This window comes from Mobula birostris, chromosome 22 (genome assembly GCF_030028105.1).
Source record: "Mobula birostris isolate sMobBir1 chromosome 22, sMobBir1.hap1, whole genome shotgun sequence".
Taxonomy (NCBI): Eukaryota; Metazoa; Chordata; class Chondrichthyes; order Myliobatiformes; family Myliobatidae; genus Mobula; species Mobula birostris.
Window position 1 is genome coordinate 55442619 of NC_092391.1, and position 18717 is coordinate 55461335.

The window sequence follows — 18717 nt, forward strand, 5'->3', positions numbered from 1 at the left end:
TCAGGCCCTTTTTTCAGACCTGTCTTTGTAAATGTCCTGAATAGTGGGAAGTTCACTTCTGTGCTGGGCTGTCCGCACCACTCTCTGCAGAGTCCTGCGATTGAGGGAAGTACAGATCCCATACCAGGCAGTGATGCAGCCAACACACATAAAAGTTGCTGGTGAACGCAGCAGGCCAGGCAGCATCTCTAGGAAGAGGTACAGTCGACGTTTCGGGCCGAGACCCTTCGTCAGGACTAACTGAAAGAAGAGTTAGTAAGAGATTTGAAAGTGGGAGGGGGAGGTGGAGATCCGAAAAAAGTGATGCAGCCAGTCAGGATGCTCTCAATCGTGCCCCTGTAGAAAGTTCTTAGGATTTAGCGACCCATACCAAACTTCCTCAACCGTCTGAGGTGAAAGAGTGCTGTTGTGCCTTTTTCACCACACAGCCGGTATGTACGGACCACGTGAGATCCTCGGTGATGTTTATGCTGAGAAACTTGGCATAAAGGTTGGAGGTGTTGTAGATAGTGTGGAGGGCTGTCAGAGGTTACAGCGGGACATTGATAGGATGCAAAACTGGGCTGAGAAGTGGCAGATGGATTTCAACCCAGATAAGTGTGAAGTAATTCATTTTGGTAGGTCAAGTATGATGGCAGAATATAGTATTAATGGTAAGACTCTTGGCAGTGTGGAGGATCAGAGGGATCTTGGGGTCCGAGTCCATAGGACATTCAAAGCAGCTGCACAGGTTGACTCTGTGGTTAAGAAGGCGTACGGAGTATTGGCCTTCATCAATTGTGGAATTGAATTTAGGAGCTGAGAGGTAATGTTGCAGCTATATAGGACCCTGGTCAAACCCCACCTGGAGTACTGTGCTCAGTTCTGGTCGCCTCACTACAGGAGGGATGTGGAAGCCATAGAAAGGGTGCAGAGGAGATTTACAAGGATGTTGCCTGGACTGGAGGGCATACCTTATGAGAATAGGTTGAATGTATTTGGTCTTTTCTCCTTGGAGCGACAGAGGATGAGAGATGACCTGATAGAGGTGTATAAGATGATGAGAGGCATTGATCGTGTGGATAGTCAGAGGCTTTTTCCCAGAGCTGAGATGGTTGCCACAGGAGGACACAGGTTTAAGGTGCTGGGGAGTAGGTACAGAGGAGATGTCAGGGGTAAGTTTTTTACTCAGAGTGGTGAGTGTGTGGAATGGGCTGCCGGCAATGATGGTGGAGGCGGATACAATAGGGTCTTTTAAGAGACTTTTGGATAGGTACATGGAGCTTAGAAAAATAGAGGGCTATAGGTAAGCCTAGTAATTTCTAAGGTAGGGACATGTTCGGCACAACTTTGTGGGCCGAAAGGCCTGTATTGTGCTGTAGGTTTTCTATGTTTCTAAACTTAAAGCTGTTCACCCTCTCAAACCCAGATCCATTGATGTCAATAGGGGTTAGCCTGTCTCCATTCCTCCTGTAGTCCATAACCACCTCCTTTGTTTTTGTGACATTGAGGGAGAGGTTGTTTGCTTGACACCACTGTGTGAAGGAGATGACTTCTCTGTAGGTTGCCTCATTATTATTTGAAATTAAGCCAATCAGCAATTTAATTAGCAGATTGGAGTTGTGCGTGGTGACACAGTCACGGGTTTACATGGAGTAAAGGAGGGGGCTCAGGACACAGTCCTGAGGGGCTCCTGTATTGAGGGGCAGAGGGGCAGAGGTGAGGGAGCCCACCCTTACCACTTGCCGACGATCTGACAGGAAGTCCAGGATCCAGATGCATAAGGCAGGGTGAAGGTTGAGGTCTCTGAGCTTCTTGTCAAGCCTGGAGGGAACTATGGCGTTGAATGCTGAACTGTAGTCCAAGAGCAGCATTCTCACATAAGCATCCCTCTTCTCCAGGTGTATAAGGACGGTGTGTAGAGCTGTGGCTACTCTGTCATCTGTCGATCAGTTGTGTCAATAGGTGAATTGTAGGGGTCCAGTTTGGGTGGTATCACACTGCAGATGTCGTCCTTGACCAGCATTTGCTTTTTATTGAGGCTACATTTCCATTCCATTGAGGTGAGTGCGACAGGACGCCAGTCCTTCAGACATCTTCCCTTGGTCTTTTTGGGTTCAGGAACAATGGTGGACGTTTTGAAGCAGGAGGGCACTCTACACTGGGAGAGGGAGAGATTAAAAACGATGCTTCAGTCAGTGAAATTGGCAAGGAACTGGGCCACTCACGTGGCTCCCTGACTTCGGACTTCCCGGCCCCAAGGGCTCACGTCTTCCTGGAGATAGCGAAGCGCTAGGCCGCAGAGTCGGTCCAACAGCCCACCGGAACCGTAGTCCTTACTGTGGATCATGGTTCGGTCAGAACCACAATGACCTTCAGAGGAAAAGAAAGACCAAAGAGAAGAGAAGTGAGCTGTTTCATGAACGATCTGGAGGAAGTTACCTGGGTCCGTAGAATCCGCTGGCATTGTCTTTCCTCACAACCTAATGTAGTGCTGGGAGCAGCCCACAAGCGTCACACATCCCGGCCACAACATATCATACTCACAATGCTCGCCAGCCAGTGCAATCCTGGGAGTTAATGGGTTAACAGGTAAGGGGCATTTGATGGCTCTGGGCCTGTACTCAATGGAGTTTATAAGAATCTGAAGGGGGTGAGGGTGGATTTCATTAAAACCTATCGATTATTGAAAGGCCTCGATAGAGTGGATGTGGAGAGGGTGTTTCCTGTGGTGAGGGAGTCTGGGACCAGAGGGCACAGCCTCAGAGTAGAGGGGCTTCCATTTAGAACAGAGATGAGAAGGAATTTCTTTAGCCAGAGGGTGATGAATCTGTGGAATTCATTGCCACAGGCATCTGTGGAGGCCAGGTCATTTAAAGTTAAGGTTGATAGGTTTTTGATTAATCAGGATGTGGAAGGTTAAGGGGAGAAGGCAGGAGATTGGAGATAATATATCAGTCATTATGGAATGGCAGAGCAGACTTGATGGACTGAGTGGCCGAATTCTGCTCCATTTCTTATGGTCTTTTTGCAACAAGAGCAGCATAACAAACCCCTACCCTAATTCACACACAAACAGACTTCCAACCCCAAGAAAGTCCAGCTCTGGGCCTCCGATTGAGAGTCCATGGCCCAGACTCACAGATATCAGGCCTCTGCCTTCAAAGGTTCAAAGGTTAATTTCATTGTCAAAGTACGCATGTACAATACAACTCTGATATTTCTCTTCTCCAGATAGCCAAGAAATACAGAAAAACCATTGGAGTTGATGAAAGAAAAGACATCAACTCCCCCCTTGGCACAATAAAGAAAAAGAAACAAAACTCACAGCCCCAAAACCCCTACCCCCTCCCCTGCAGGAAAAAACAGTGACAATAGCAATCACCGACATCCTCGCCCACAGAAAAGACCAGCAATGGTAGCAACAAAACTCCCCAACACAAAAAATCAACAGATCATTCACCTGCCAATTGGCCACAAGAAAGAAAGCATCGAAAACCTGAAGGGGCTTTCTACATCAGTTCTTGATAGCCAGACTTCCTGACTGGTCTATAGCCTTCAAGTGTAAAGGAGAAGAAAATAATTGTTACTCTGGATCTAACATAGCACAAGAAAAATCACAAAAGATAAAAAACACAATCATGATAATCTTAGCAGCCTCCATCATCAGGGACCCCCCACCATCCAGGCCCTGCTCTCTTCTCACTGCTGCCATCAGGAAGAGGGTACAGGAGCCTCAGGACTCACACCACCACATTCAGGAATGGTTATTACCTCTCAATCATCAGGCTCTTGAACCAAAAGAGATAACTTCACTTGCCCCATCCTTGAAATGTTCCTATGGATTCACTTCCAAGGACTCTTCATTTCATGTTCTCGATATTTTTTGCTTATTTAGATGTCTCCGTTTCACAGCGAGAGGGGAGACATAACAAACAACTCACTGGTTTATGACATTAAAAGCCCATTGCGTCGCTTTTTCCGAGGTATGTGCCCAAAGATCTCGGGTCTCTGGGCACACAGCCAGAGATCTTCCATCTCCAACGAGACACTGATCTCCTGCAGAGGCACTGACCTCCTATCCGTGCCCCCCCCCCCACCCAGAGCCACAAGATCCCGGACTTCTGAAGGCAAGCGGAGTTCTTAGGCCGAGCCCTTGGCATGCCGAACAACGACCAGTTGTGAAACCCTGAGAACGGGTCCCATTCCCGCAAAGAACCGAAGTCAGCGTGTAACTCCAGGTCAGGGTCTTCAAAAGAACCATGAAAGGGAAAAATAGATCTATTAAAGATGGAAGTAGAGCTGTTTAGTGCACATTTTGTACCTTTTCCTACATCACTGCTTACATTTTGTATTTAAAGTATATATTTATGACTGAACAACCCTGCAACAATAATTTCCTTTGGGATAAATAAAGTTTTATCTCATCTTATAGATCGAAGGGACAGACAGAGATCTTTCCCTGGGGTGTAAGTGGCTAATACAAGAGGGTGTAATTTTAAGGTGAATGGAGGAAAGTATGGGCGGGGGTTGTCATAGGGAGTTTTTTTAATACAGGGAGTGTTGGGTGCATGGAACTCACTGCCAGGGGTAGGGACTTTAACAAACTCTTGGACATGTGGTTGATAGAAAAATGGAGGGAATGGTTAGATTGATCTTAGAGTAGATTAAAAAGTTGGCACAACTTCGTGGGCCAAAGGACTTGTATTGTGCTGTTATGTTCAATGTACAAGTTTCAAAGTACATTTATTATCGAAGTATAAATGTATATAATATACATGTATTATCAAAGTATATTGATAACCTACTTACAGGCAAGATGTAAATAAGTTTGAAAGAGTGCAGAGAAGATTTACAAGGATGTTGCTGGGACTTAAGGACCTGAGTTATAGGGAATGATTGGATAGGTTTGGACTTTATTCCTTGGAATGTAGAAGATAGAGAGGAGATTTGATGGAGGTATACAAAATTATGAGGGGAATAGATAGGGTAAATGTAAGCAGGCTTTTTTTCATTGAGATTGGGTGGGGGGCTACAACCAGAGGTCATGGGTTAAGAGTGAAAGGTGAAGTTTAAGGGGAACACGAGGGGAAACATCCTCACTTAGAGAGTGGTGAGAGCATGGAATGAGCTGACAGCACAAGTGGTGCATGCGAGCTCGATTCCAACGTTAAAGAGAAAATGAATAGGTACATGGATGGGAGGGTTATGGAGGGCTGTGGTCCCAGAGCAGGTCGGTGGGAGCAGGCAGTTTTAATTGCTTGGCATGGACTAGATGGTCCTGTTTCTGTGCTGTACTTTTCTATGAATCATATATATATATATATATATAAAGACACTATAAACAACCTTGACATTCATCTTCTGGCAAACAGTCACAAAACAAAGAATCACAATAGAATCCACAAAAAAACCCTCAAAACAAAGACAGTAAAAGGCATCCAACGTGTGAAAAAGAACAAATTGAACGAACAATAAAAGAGTAAACAAATAATGCACAGAACATGAACCGCAGAGTCCCCGAACACGAGCCCACAGTCACAGAGCCAGTTCAGGGCTGCAGCCGGTCCAGGAGCCTGCTGCAGTGAAGGAGTAGCAGTGAATTCTGTACGTAACTATGTTGCTGGAAGCTAAAGAAATCGGTGTTGAGCAGTCAGGTTGGAGATGTGATATGTGTCTGGGCTCACCTCAGTACTCTGGCTGGACATGGTAGGCGCGTCATTCACAGTCACGACCCTGGCCACGGTGCGTCACATCTCCTGGTGAGCGAGCAGGCAAAACAGGCGATGGACCACAGGCTGTGCGACAGGCTTCAATACTAGAGGCTGCTGGTAGCTCAGGCTTGGCCAACAGCCAATAGCTCCAAGCGAGGACCAAGCCGCGGGAATCGCGCCCAGGTCGCTGGTGACATAACGTCATTACACTCACTGCTGCACCACCATACTGCCTAGTTGTGTTGGGTTCCAGCGGGCAAAGCTTAAACACGAGATTCTGCAAATACTGGTCATCTGGAGCAACACACACAAAACGCTGGAGGAACTCAGCAGGTCAGGCAGCATCTATGGAGAGGAATAAGCAGTCGACGATTCAGGCTGAGACCCTTCATCAGGAGATGCCAGAATAAGAAGGTGGGGGGAGGGGAAGGAGGACAAGCTAAAAGGTGATAGGTGAGGCCAGGTGGGTAAGGGAGGGGGATGAAGTAAGAAGCTGGGAGGTGATTGGTGGAGAAGGTCGAGGGCTGGAGCAGAAGGAATCTGATTGGAGAGAAGAGTGGACCGTAGGAGAAAGAGGAGGAGGTGTGGCACTAGGGGGAGGAGGTGATAGGCAGGTGAATAGGTGAAGAGGCAAAAGAGGGGGCAGAGTGGGGAAATGAAGAGCAGGGAAGGGGTGGGGACAATTTACCATCAATATTTTAGCCCAGGCTCCCAGACAGAATATAAGATGTTGCTCCTCCACCCTGAGAGTGGCCTCATCGTGGCAAAAGTGGAGGCCATGGACTGACGTGGCGGAGTGGGAATGGGGATTGGAATTAAAATGTCTGGCCACCAGGAAATCCTGCTTTTTACAGATGCAGCAAAGGTGCTCAACAGCGTTCTCCCCTAACCTACGTCAAGTCTCGCCAATGTAGAGGAGGCTGCATTGTGAACACTGGATACGGTGGATGACCCCATCAGGTTAAAGGATAGCCTTATTTGTCACATGCAGGTGGAAACATACAGTGAGTTGTGTCAGTCTGAAGATGCGCTGAGGGCAGCCCACAAGTGTAGCCATGTTTCTGACGCCAACATGGCGTGCCCACAACTCACTAACCCTGGCCCGTACATCTGTACTCTCGAGTACCTGTCAGCTGCTTCCTTTGGAGTAAAGTGAATCTGGAGGAAACCAACCGCTGTGTGGTCCCTCTACACCAAAACCAAGGTCACCCCAGCTCTAGTGTGGCTGCAGCATGTAGGTCAACTTCTAAATCATCAGAGTGATCCACTGGTCCTCTGAGACACTTTACACTCAATCTAGTCACTTACTTACTGTCCATTAGGGCAGTGTTGTAGCGTGGATGAAATCACTGGAGAGACAGAGTCACTGGTAGATACAAAGCAGCTTCTTTATTCCACACAACAAGGTACGGCAGGCATCTACGTACTGAGACGGTTTCTGCAGAAAGGTCTGCTAGCTCAACGTGGGCGCAATATTTATATGCATTCGCTACTTAAAAAGTTACAGACATTGCATAGATAATGCTTCCTCTTGAAGCTACATACAAAATATCACACCATCCTTTCCTTCTGATGCCAACATGTCTTGGTTGGTATCCGCAGCCTTTAGGATTTACTTGGCATTTTATGTGCTAACATAGAAGACAATTAATATTTATCATGTATAGATAATACTGTCTTCGAAACTGCAGCATTAGGTCAAACTACCAGAAGCATCTGGTATTCACACCTTTTAGGAAGCCCATTGTGGTGGACTCAATCCACAGTCCTTTGTCAAACAGTTAAAATAGAAGTCTGGTGGCCAAAGTCATTTAAGTGTAAACAAATCATCTACCCAAAAAAACTCACTCTAACAGGCAGCAATGAAGGTCTTCCATCTCTGGCGATGTTCAGGACTTCCTTCATCGTGTCAGTAGCTCTGTTTTCACTACTGTCAGTCGTGCAGATCCCGGGTAGAGACTCAGGAATACTGTTGCACTCAGATGTAGAAGGATTCTTCTTAGCTGTTTTTGTAACAGTTTGGTTTTACCAGTCAGGGTTGTTCGCCCTGAACTGAACCCCTAAACCAGGAGGACCAGTGGAGCACTCTTAGTCTGGCCTCTACCCTTTGACCTGTTTAGCATGGGTGACCCTACCAACAGCCAAAGCATAAAGCCTTGACTCCAGCCAATATAGCTGTCCGCATCATTGAGGCACACAAGCTTCCAAACCCTACGACAAAGTAGTGGCCCTCAACACCTGGAATCAAAGATCGTCCACAAAATAGACTGCTTTAATTTGCTCCTGTAACTTATGGTCTTATGGCTGGTGATCAGACTTGGGCCATGTGTTGTCAACTGCACAATGGGCTGAATGGCCTGCTTTGGGGCTGCTTTATTCAAGGCTTCTGTGAAAGTGCACAAGTTATTTAAAAATAACTGTTAAATTAGCAACACACACAAGTGCTGGAGAAGCCCAGCAGGTCAGGCAGCATCTATGAAAAGGAATACAGAGCCGACGTTTCAGGCCAAGAACCTTCATCATCCGTAAGCCTTCATCTCAGCCCAAAGTGTCGAGTCCTAATGAAGGGTCTTGGCCCAAAACATCGCCTGTTTATTCCCTTCCATTGATGCTGCCTGACCTGCTGAGTTCTTCCAGCATTTTGAGTGTGTTACTCTGAATTTCCAGCATCTGCAGAATCTCTCCTGTTTATGTTAAATTAGCAATCCCCTTTCGGAGACCTAATTTGTCTTCTGTTCAATCCATTTGCAGGAGATCGATACTGGGTCTTCAAAGACAACAATGTGGAGGAGAGTTACCCCCGTTTTATCACTGACTTTGGCCTCTCTGTGAAGAGTATTGATGCGGCCTTTGTCTCACCCCACAATGACAAGACCTATTTCTTTAAGGACAATCAGTATTGGAGGTACGATGACCATCAGAGGAAAATGGACCCAGGTTACCCAAAGGACACTGGCCAGTGGAAAGGTCTGCCCAGCAGAATTGATGATGCCATGAAATGGTCTGATGGTATGTTTGAGTCACTGGTGGTTCAAAGAAGGTGCAAAGCGTTTGAAAGAGTCACATTCATTGTCATGTGTCTGTCCTGACATTAGAGAGGAGGGGTGTGAGGAATTTGTTTTCTCAAAATAAGGTTTGTTCTCACTGTCTTATATGACAAGTGAGTGGTGGGGCAGAGATACGTCTCTTCCAAAGGAGGTGTAAGATGCTCCTTCCCTCCACTAGCCTGCAGGTCACCCTCGAGCAAGGTGTAGCACCTGCCTAGCATGTCCCCAAGTTCCCCCCACCCACCGATCAGGGTCAGGTGACCATGGGAGCAGGTGGTGATGGTCATTTGAGCAGCCGGTGCAGATCACAGGTCCTGGTCATGTGACCACTGACACCAGGCAGACAATCTCTGAAGAGTATTGATAATGGCTGGGGTCACCCGTCTTGTAAAGACACTGCCCAGAAGAAGGCAACGGCAAACCACTGCTGGATCTCTGTTTATTTTCTGATCCTTAGGGTTCTGCTGGGAGTCAGAAATGATAAGCAGTCTTAATTCTAATGATTGTTTATTTTTGAGTACAAACAAATGTACAAGTACTAAGCAAACTCAATAAAGAGCTGGGAAACAATACTGAGAGGTGAATGAAAGGCAAAGAATGTGAAGACAAAAGATGACGCCTCTGGAAAAACCCATCACTTTTATAGATAAGATAAGGAAACTTCCTTAGATAGAAATAAGCATAGAACATAGAATAGTACAGCACATTACAGGCCATTCAGCCCACAATTTTGTGCCGACCCTCAAACCCTGCCTCCCATATAACCCCTCACTTTAAATTCCTCCATATACCTGTCTAGTAGTCTCTTAAACTTCAGCAGTGTATCTGCCTCCACCACTGACTCAGGCAGTGCATTCCACACACCAACCACTCTCTGAGTTAAAAACCTTCCTCCAATATTCCCCTTGAACTTCCCACCCCTTACCTTAAAGCCATGTCCTCTTGTATTGAGCAGTGGTGCCCTGGGGAAGAGGTGCTGGCTGTCCACTCTATCTATTCCTCTTAATATCTTGTACATCTCTATCATGTCTCCTCTCATCTTCCTTCTCTCCAAAGAGTAAAGCCCTAGCTCCCTTAATCTCTGATCATAATCCATAATCTCTAAACCAGGCAGCATCCTGGAAAATCTCCTCTGTACCCTTTCCAATGCTTCCACATCCTTCCTATAGTGAGGTGACCAGAACTGGACACAGTACTCCAAGTGTGGCCTAACCAAAGTTTTATAGAGCTGCATCATTACCCTCAGCTCTTAAACTCTATCCCTCGACTTATGAAAGCTAACACCCCATAAGCTTTCTTAACTACCCTATCTACCTGTGAGGCAACTTTCAGGGATCTGTGGACATGTACCTCCAGATCCCTCTGCTCCTCCACACTACCAAGTATCCTGCCATTTACTTTGTACTCTGCCTTGGAGTTTGTCCTTCCAAAGTGTACCACCTCACACTTCTCTGGGTTGAACTCCATCTGCCACTTCTCAGCCCACTTCTGCATCCTATCAATGTCTCTCTGCAATCTTCGACAATCCTCTACACTATCTACAACACTACCAACCTTTGTGTCGTCTGCAAACTTGCCAACCCACCCTTCTACCCCCACATCCAGGTCATTAATAAAAAAAAATAGTTAATAGGCTACGTAATTAAAACAATTACATCACATGGGTAATGTGCTAAATGTAGCAAATGAAAATTGAGAAAGGTGATAAATGGTTAGTTTAGCTGCTATACTGCTTTCTGCCAGTGAGTGTGAAAAATACACGAGATTGTTAAAAAAACACAAATCTTATTAAGAGTATTATTTTTAAAAATAGTGGCTTCCTACACCACTTCTGTAGAAAGTTTTGCCAAGAACAGTCATGGCCATGGATAAGACCATGATCGTCCATATCATGCAAACCGCGGAATGGACGATAGGACGAGAAACTTGTTGCTTTATGCTGGTGGAATAGTGCAAGAACATAAAATTACTATAAATTACCAAATAAACAGGAACAGTGAGGTAGTGTTCGTGGGTTCATTATCCATTCGGAACTCTGATTGCAGAGGAGAAGATGCTGCTCTTGGATCATTGAGTGTGGGTCTTCAAGCTCCTGTACCTCCTCCTTGATGGTAGCAGTGAGGAGAATGTTCCGGATGGTGGGGGTCCGTCATGATGGATGCCACCTTTTTGAGGCACTGGCTCTTGAAGATGTTCCTGATGGTGGAGAAGGTTGTGCCCATGATGGATCTGGGTCTACAACCCCCTGTGGCCTCTCACAATCCTGTGCATTGGAGGCTTCATCCCAGCTGCTGATGCAACAAGCCTGAATTCTCTCCACCACCGTACATCTGTAGAAATTTGTAGGAGTCTTTGGTGACATACCAGATCTTGTCAAACTCCTGACTTATTTGGTGACCCCCACTGATCTGCAGAAAATGAGGTACATGCTGGGATGGATGGTGGGTAGAAGCCAGAGGTAGGTGGATATTCATCGTAAAGGTGTGGATGGAAGTGATGGTGGGTGAAAAGGAATCAATCCCAGAAATGCCACAGAGTCACAAAACTCTACAGCTGAGAAACAGGCCTCTCAGCACATCTAGGCCATGCCAAACTTCGCCCTGCCTAATTCTATCGAACGACAGCTGGACCCTAGCCCTCCAACCTCCTGTCACCAAACAGCAGAAGAGCTTCAAGAGAACGTAACAAAAAAACTGAGAAACTTCAGCCCCTTTGTAATGCTTTACAGTAAGAGCGACCCGGGTTCAATTCCCATCGCACGGTAGTGTAGTGGTTAGCACAAAACACTTTACAGTACCAGTGACTCAGGTTCAATTCCCATCACTGCCTGTAAACGAGTTTGTATGCTCTCCCCGTGACCGTGTGGGTTTCCTCCGGGTGCTGTGGTTTCCTCCCACAGTCCAAAGATATACTGGCTAGTAAGTTATTTGGTCATTGTAAATTGTCCCGTGATTAGGCTCAGATTAAGCTAGGGATTGCTGGGTGGCGAGGCTCGAAGGGTCAGAAGTGTCTACTCCACACTATATCTCAATAAATAGATAAATAGGGTCCTCTCTGCTCCTTCACCTCAGCATTACTCTCCTGCACTCTCCAAATTCCTGTAAATCTCTTCATCTTTGCATTGAGTTGCGTCACAATTACAACCTTGCACACAACATCAGTAACACCAGGGAACTGACCTTCAGGAAGGGGAAATCGAGGGAACACACACCAGTCCTTGTCGAGGGATCAGAACTGGAAAGGGTGAGCAGTTTTGGGTTCCTGGGTGTCAACATCTCTGAGGATCTATCCTGGACCCAACATATTGATGCAGTTACAAAGAAGGCACAACAGCGGCTGTATTTCATTTAGAGTTTGAGGAGATTTGGTATGTCACCTAAAACACTCACAAATTTCTACAGATGTACCATGGAGAGCATTCTGACCGGCTGCATCACCGTTTGGTATGGGGAGGGTTTGGAAAAAGCTGCAAAAATTGTAATATTAGTCAGCTCCATTATGGGTGCTAGTCTCCCCAGCGTCCAGGACACCTTCGAAAGGGGCTGCCTCAAAAAGACCCAGGAAATGCCCTCCTCTCATTGCTACCATCAGGGAGGGAGTACAGGAGCCTGAAGACTCACACTCAATGATTCAGGAACAGCTTCTTCCCCTCTACCATGCGATCTCTGAATGGAGATTGAACCTCACTACTTCTTTCGTTTCTATTTTTGCACTACCTATTTTCTTTAATTTTTTATATGTGTATTTCTTATTGTAATTTACAGCACTTTTATGTACTGCACTGTATTTCTGGCACAAATCAACAAATTTCACAACATACTGTAGATCAGTGTTAATAAACCTGATTCTGAGTGACAAAGTAGAGAGTTACAAATCATCCCAGTCCCTGCAGGTGAAAGGTCCCTTCACCCTCCACTAAAGTCTAGCTTTGCAGGTTGCGTGGGAAAGGTAATGAGCGGGAGATAATTTCAACTAAGACAGCTGGGATACAAAGCAACACACACACAGAGTACTGGAGGAACTCAGCAGGTCAGGCAGCATCTGTGGAAATGAATAAACAGTCGATGTTTCGGGCTGAGACCCTTTATCAGGCCTGGAAAGGAAGGGGGAAGATGCCAGAATAAAAAGGTGGGGTAAGGGGAAGGAGGACAAGCTAAAAGGTGAGAGGTGAAGCTGGGTGGGTGGGAAAGGTCAGGGGCTGAAGAGGAAGGAATCTGATAGGAGAGCAGAGTGGACCATAGGAGAAAGGGAAGGAGGAGGGGACCCAGGGGGAGGTGATACACAGGTGAGGAGAAGAGGTAAGAAGCCATAGTGGGGAATTGAAAAAGAGGGAACGGGAAGAAAAAAAATTACTGTAAGTTGGAGAAATCAATGTTGATGCTATCAGATTGGAGGTTACCTGGATGGAATATGAGGTGCTGCTGCTCCACCCAGAGTGTGGACTCATCACTATTTTATTCTCCTTTATACTTATATACTGGAAATGCCATTACACACCTTGAGTGAACGATACCTGCTGGATCCTGGAAGCCAATCTGGGCCCAGGACCTGAGGGTGAACAGATTATCCTCCACAAGCAGTGTGGCAGGGCATTAATGGTACCAGTGAAAAACTGCACAGCAAGACTGAAGCATTTTGGACCGAGACCCTTCTTCAGGACTGGAAAAGGTGGAGGCAGAAGCTAGAAATTCAGGAAATCTGATTCTGGCTTCTGGCCTCTTCCTTTCTCATCCTGATGAAGGGTCTCAGCCCGAAACTGTTTATTCCTTTGCATAGATGCTGCCTGACCTGCTGAGTTGCTCCAGCGTTGTGTGTGTGTTGCTTTGGATTTGCAGCATCTGCAGAATCTCTGGTATTTATGAGGTACAAGGTGTTGAGTGTTTGATGTGAGGTGTATTGAACATCATTTGTACCTTTCACCTTTGGCTGTCCCACCAGGTGCCACCTATTTCTTCAAGGGGACAGACTACTGGAGGGTGACCCACAGTAACATGGAGGTGGACCCTGGATTCCCGCAGTCTATTGCCAAGGACTGGCTGGTGTGCAGCGAGATGCAGGCAGACGCTTCAAGTTCAGAGCGGGCTCAGTCCCGATCTCGAACTGCCCCCAGTCACCAGGGCGAGGCCGGCGAGAGAAGAAACTGCTCCTGTACATCCGCAGCTGAGATGCCTAGGCCGGCGGCCGCGCTGAGACGGAAGGTGCTGTCCGCCGTCGTGCTCGCGGTCTCGGTCTTCCTTGGGTTGGTATAACGGGGCCTGGTCGGTGCCAGCCGATAAGCTTCACGGGCAGCAGTCTCGGGGAGAATTAACCCTCACTGCCTGGCTTGGGCGCGTTGCCAAGTTCGGCCGATCATCAGAACAAAGATTGCCACCAGCACTGAGTGACCTTGGCATGGATTCAAAGGGAAGTCACGTTTCTAACAAAACGATTCTGCAGAAGTGTGCTTTGCCATCAGTGAAATTTCAGACACTTTATTTTTATAAGTCAGAATAGAAACAGCGTCCAAGGATCCTCCCTTTGGTTGAAATTGCTCTGCCTGCCCCCAGAACTAAACACACTAGAATTCTTTATATACATATCTAAGATTTTTCCGCTCACTAGCCAAAGCATTACTTTTTGTTTGGCTCCGTGAGGTGGGGGGCTGCATTCAGGCAGTGAGGGTAATGGCAGAAATCTACACGTGTCCGGAGATAGCTCGGGGTAGGGGGTGGGGTTAGATAACACAGAGGCCACAGGAATGTGAGAACTGTGTGCACACCTCTTGCCTTGCTCACTGACCCAGACTGACTCCCGCCCTAAAATTTTATAATTGATCAGAATAATATAATCGAATTATTTATTTATTCTTGGTGCCTGCTGTTTATTGTCAGGTCTGGGTCAAAAATATGTAACAGGGAATGTGAGGCACTGGACATAATTCCCCAACGGTCCATTTTAAATTAATTTCTGGGCTGCATCCAGCATGTGTTGCATATTCCGGATGGGATGCTGCTGGCAGAAGAAACAGTCAGGTCGGGCAGCATCTGTGGAGAGGGAAGCAGGGCTGAATGGGGCAGGAGTGAGAAACATTGCAGGAGGAGGGGGCGAGGGGTGGAGAGGGCAAAGGGGTGCCTGTGATGGGGTGCGGTCAGGGTTACCCAGATGAACTGCCTGGTTATCAGATTAGAGGGGGGAGCTTAAACCATAAGACTTTGGGGCAGAATTAGGCTATTCGACCCATAGAATAGTTGCTTTGATTTGCAAAGGTTCAAGGATGAACTGACATTTGGAATGCTGGATTGGATGATGCTCTACCTCTGTCCTCAAGGGAAGTCCTTTTGGAACAGAGATGAGGAGGGCTTCCTCTAGCCAGAGTGTGGTGAATCTGCAGAATTCATTTCCATGGACAGCTGTGGACGCCAAGTCATTGGGTATATTTAAAGTGGGGGTTCATAGGTTCTTGACTAGACAGGGTGACAAAGGTTACAGGGAGAAGGCAGGAGAATGGGGTTTAAGACATGCTGTCTAATTCAGGCAGTATCCTGGTAAATCACCTCTGCACCTTCTGTAAAGCTTTAAGATGTTGAAGAGGATATTTCCTATAGTGGGGGAGTCTAGGGCCAGAGGGCACAGCCTCAGACTAAGTCAAGACACTGGGTATAGTTAAAGTGGAGCTTGACGGGTCCTTGATTAGTCAGGGTGTCAAAGGTTATGGGGAGAAGGCAGGAGAATGGAGTTGAGAGAGATGATAAATCAGCCATGATGGGATGCTGGAATGGACTTGATGGGCTGATTGGCCTCATTCTGCTCCTATACCTGGTAATTGCCTGAGACTGCTCTGCCATTCAATCAATTTGGAGAGAGAGAGAGAGTGTTTCCGGGATTTGATTTCATATTCCAAGTCACTGTTACTCTATTTTCTCTGGACTATGGCACTCTGACTGAGGAGCCCTCCGCTGTGTGAGGGCAGAAGCTCGTTCTTTATCCCTGCACTGAGTATAAACATTCTCACTTCCCCAACCAGCTCAGCAGACTTGGGTGCAGCCATCATCTCCCCAATTCAGGGTCCTCCGGAAGGGCTGGGGATGATCTGCAGACACCTCCAGGCCAGAGCAGAGAAGCGTAGCAGATTGCAGCCAGTCTCCAACTCTCACAGTCACTTCTCAACCCCAGATTAATTCTTTAATTAATTTAATTCTCATTTGCTCAGGTCACTTTACCAGATTATGGATTGGCATCCAGGACACTGAACTCCCCACCTTCAGCCCCCTGTTCCTTTTCTCTCTCCCCTGGTCCACCAAGGTACTCCCATACACACACCCACCCCCACATCACCTGTCCCTTTCTGCACCCCCAACCTCTACATCTGCCCATCACCCACACACTCCTTCAATGGGTCCCCTCCCTCTCCACCTCCCTCTCTGGTCAGATCCCACCATCTGCAGCTCTTTGTCATCTCCACCCATCACCTCCCAGCCTCTGTCACTATTCCCACTCTTCCTCCTCCATCTCCCTATCATCCCTCATCACCTGGATCCACCCATCACCTCCCAGCCTCTGTCACTATTCCCACTCTCCCCTCTTCACGAATCCATCCATCACCTCCCAGCTTCTGTCACTGTTCCCAATCTCCCTCCTCCATCTCCCTATCATCCCTCCTCATCTGAATTCACGTATCACCTTCCAGCCTCTGTCACTATACCCACTCACACCCTCCTCCATCTCCCTATCATCCCTCCTCATCTGGATCCACCCATCACCTCCCAGCCTCTGTCACTATTCCCACTCACACCCTCCTCCATCTCCCTATCATCCCTCATCACCTGGATCCACCCATCACCTCCCAGCCTCTGTCACTATTCCCACTCTCCCCTCTTCACGAATCCATCCATCACCTCCCAGCCTCTGTCACTGTTCCCAATCTCCCTCCTCCATCTCCCTATCATCCCTCCTCATCTGAATTCACGTATCACCTTCCAGCCTCTGTCACTATACCCACTCACACCCTCCTCCATCTCCCTATCATCCCTCTTCATCTGGATCCACGTATCACCTCCCAGCCTCTGTCACTATTCCCACTCTCCCTCCTCCATCTCCCTATTATCCCTCCTCACCTGGATCCACCCATCACCTGCCAGATCCTGCTCTATCCCTAACCCCTCACCTCTTGTCTTTCTTTCAATCCTGATGAAGAGTCTCGACCCAAAATGTCGACTGTCCACTTCCCTTCACAGAAGCAGCCTGACCTGCTGAGTTCCTCCAGCATTTTGTGAATGTTGCTCCAGAAACCATCACCTGCAGGCTTTTGTGTTTCAACCTAATAAGCATGTTGAGCACGTTAGCACGTGGCGTAGTGGGTAGCAGGATGCTATTACAGTTCACAGTTCAGAGTTGGATCCTGACGCCCTCTGTAAGGAGTCTGTATGTCCTCTCCTGAAAGGGTGCTTTTCCTCCGGGAGCTCCAGCTTCTTCCCACCGTCCAAAGACATACCGGCTGTTCGATTCATCGGTCACTGTAAATTGACCTGCGATTACAAGGGGAACATGAGGTGAAACTTCCTTGCTCACAGGGTGGTGAGAGTGTGGAACGAGCTGCCAGCACAAGTGGTGCACACAAGCTCAATTTCAATGTTTAAGAGAAGTTTGGATAGGTACGTGGATGGTAGGGGTATGGAGGCTATGGTCCTGGTGCTGGTCAATGGAAGTGGACAGTTTAAATGGTTCGGCATGGACTAGATGGGCCAAAGGGCCTGTTTCTGTGCTGTACTTTTTTTCTCTGACTCTATGACTATTTCTAAGGTTTCAGTAAATAGGCCTTTCGCCAAATCCTCCTGAATCTTCTGGATGATTATATTTCTGCAGAAGTCTGTATACATTCTAAACCATTCCATAAAAGTGAGCTTTTAACTGTAGGTATTGGTGGGTTACCTGAGCCGCAGAGGCAGCCTCCACCTTTGTCCTTATCCAGCAGGAGTGGGTATCCGTCGAACGGGGTGATCTCAGCTCAGTCCAATTATGTTTCCCTGTGTGGCCCTGAAAGTGTACCGTCGGGAACTGATACCATTACGTTGCAGTGTGTTAACTTAATATTAGACTATTAAGTTATAATATATTATAATATTTATTATTTCTGATCATCCTGATACCCCAATGGTTCATCCATGACAAAAAGTCGCCTGGATTTTTGATGGCGGATCAGCAATATCAGATCAGTGTCCACTGCCTTTCCATGGTCATTAACGGAGATATAGAACAGTACAGCACAGAAACAGGCCATTCGGCCCACAATGTTGTGTTGTACCAGCTAAAAAACAAATCAAAAACACCCTAACAGTAATACCACCTACCTGCACTATGTCCATATCTCTCCATCTTCCTCACATCCATGTGCCTACCCAAACATCTCTTAAAAGCCTCTAATGTATTTGCCTCCACCACCAGACCAGGCAGCACATTCCAGGCATCCAGCACTCTCTGAGTGAAAAACTTACCCCTCACATCCCCCTTGAACACACCCCGTCTCACCTTCAATGCATGCCCTCTGGTATTAGACATTTCAACCCTGGGAAACAGATACTCCCTGTCTACTCTATCTATGCCCCTTATAATCTTATAAACCTCTACCAGATCTCCCCTCAGTCTCCGACACTCCAGAAAAAAGAACCCAAGTTTATCCAGCCTCTCATGATAGCACATCCCCCCTAAACCAGGCAGCAGCATCCAAGTAAACCTTCTGCACCCTCTACAAAGCCTCAACATCCTTCCTATAGTGGGGCGACGAGACACTCCAGATGTGGCATCCAGACCTCACATTGAAACTCTGTAGTCAGATGTATCAGGCTAGGGCCAATGCTGTAGCCCATGGGACTGAGGTGTGGGAGTGTCAACAGAGGAAGGCTGGCTTACTGGTTAAATTAGTGGATTAGTGAGTAGAGAGCTGAAGATATGGGTTCAAATCCCACCAGTGCATCTGGAGAATTCAGAGACTCTGCTGATGA

The 18717-nt window shown here is 47.1% G+C and overlaps 1 protein-coding gene across 3 annotated transcripts in view; it reads left to right on the top strand.

Annotated features, from left to right (window-relative positions):
* mmp17a (matrix metallopeptidase 17a) overlaps window positions 1-14839 on the top strand; it is a 131236-nt gene extending 116397 nt beyond the window's left edge. For 2 of the 3 annotated variants that reach the window (XM_072240797.1, XM_072240798.1), the window contains 2 exons: window positions 8445-8702; window positions 13679-14839. In XM_072240797.1, the coding sequence (XP_072096898.1) occupies window positions 8445-8702; window positions 13679-13989 (569 nt within the window). In that variant the 3' untranslated portion in view covers window positions 13990-14839. The remainder of the gene's footprint in view (window positions 1-8444; window positions 8703-13678) is intronic. The other variant, XM_072240796.1, reaches the window with a different exon arrangement.
* Window positions 14840-18717: the final 3878 nt, after the last annotated feature.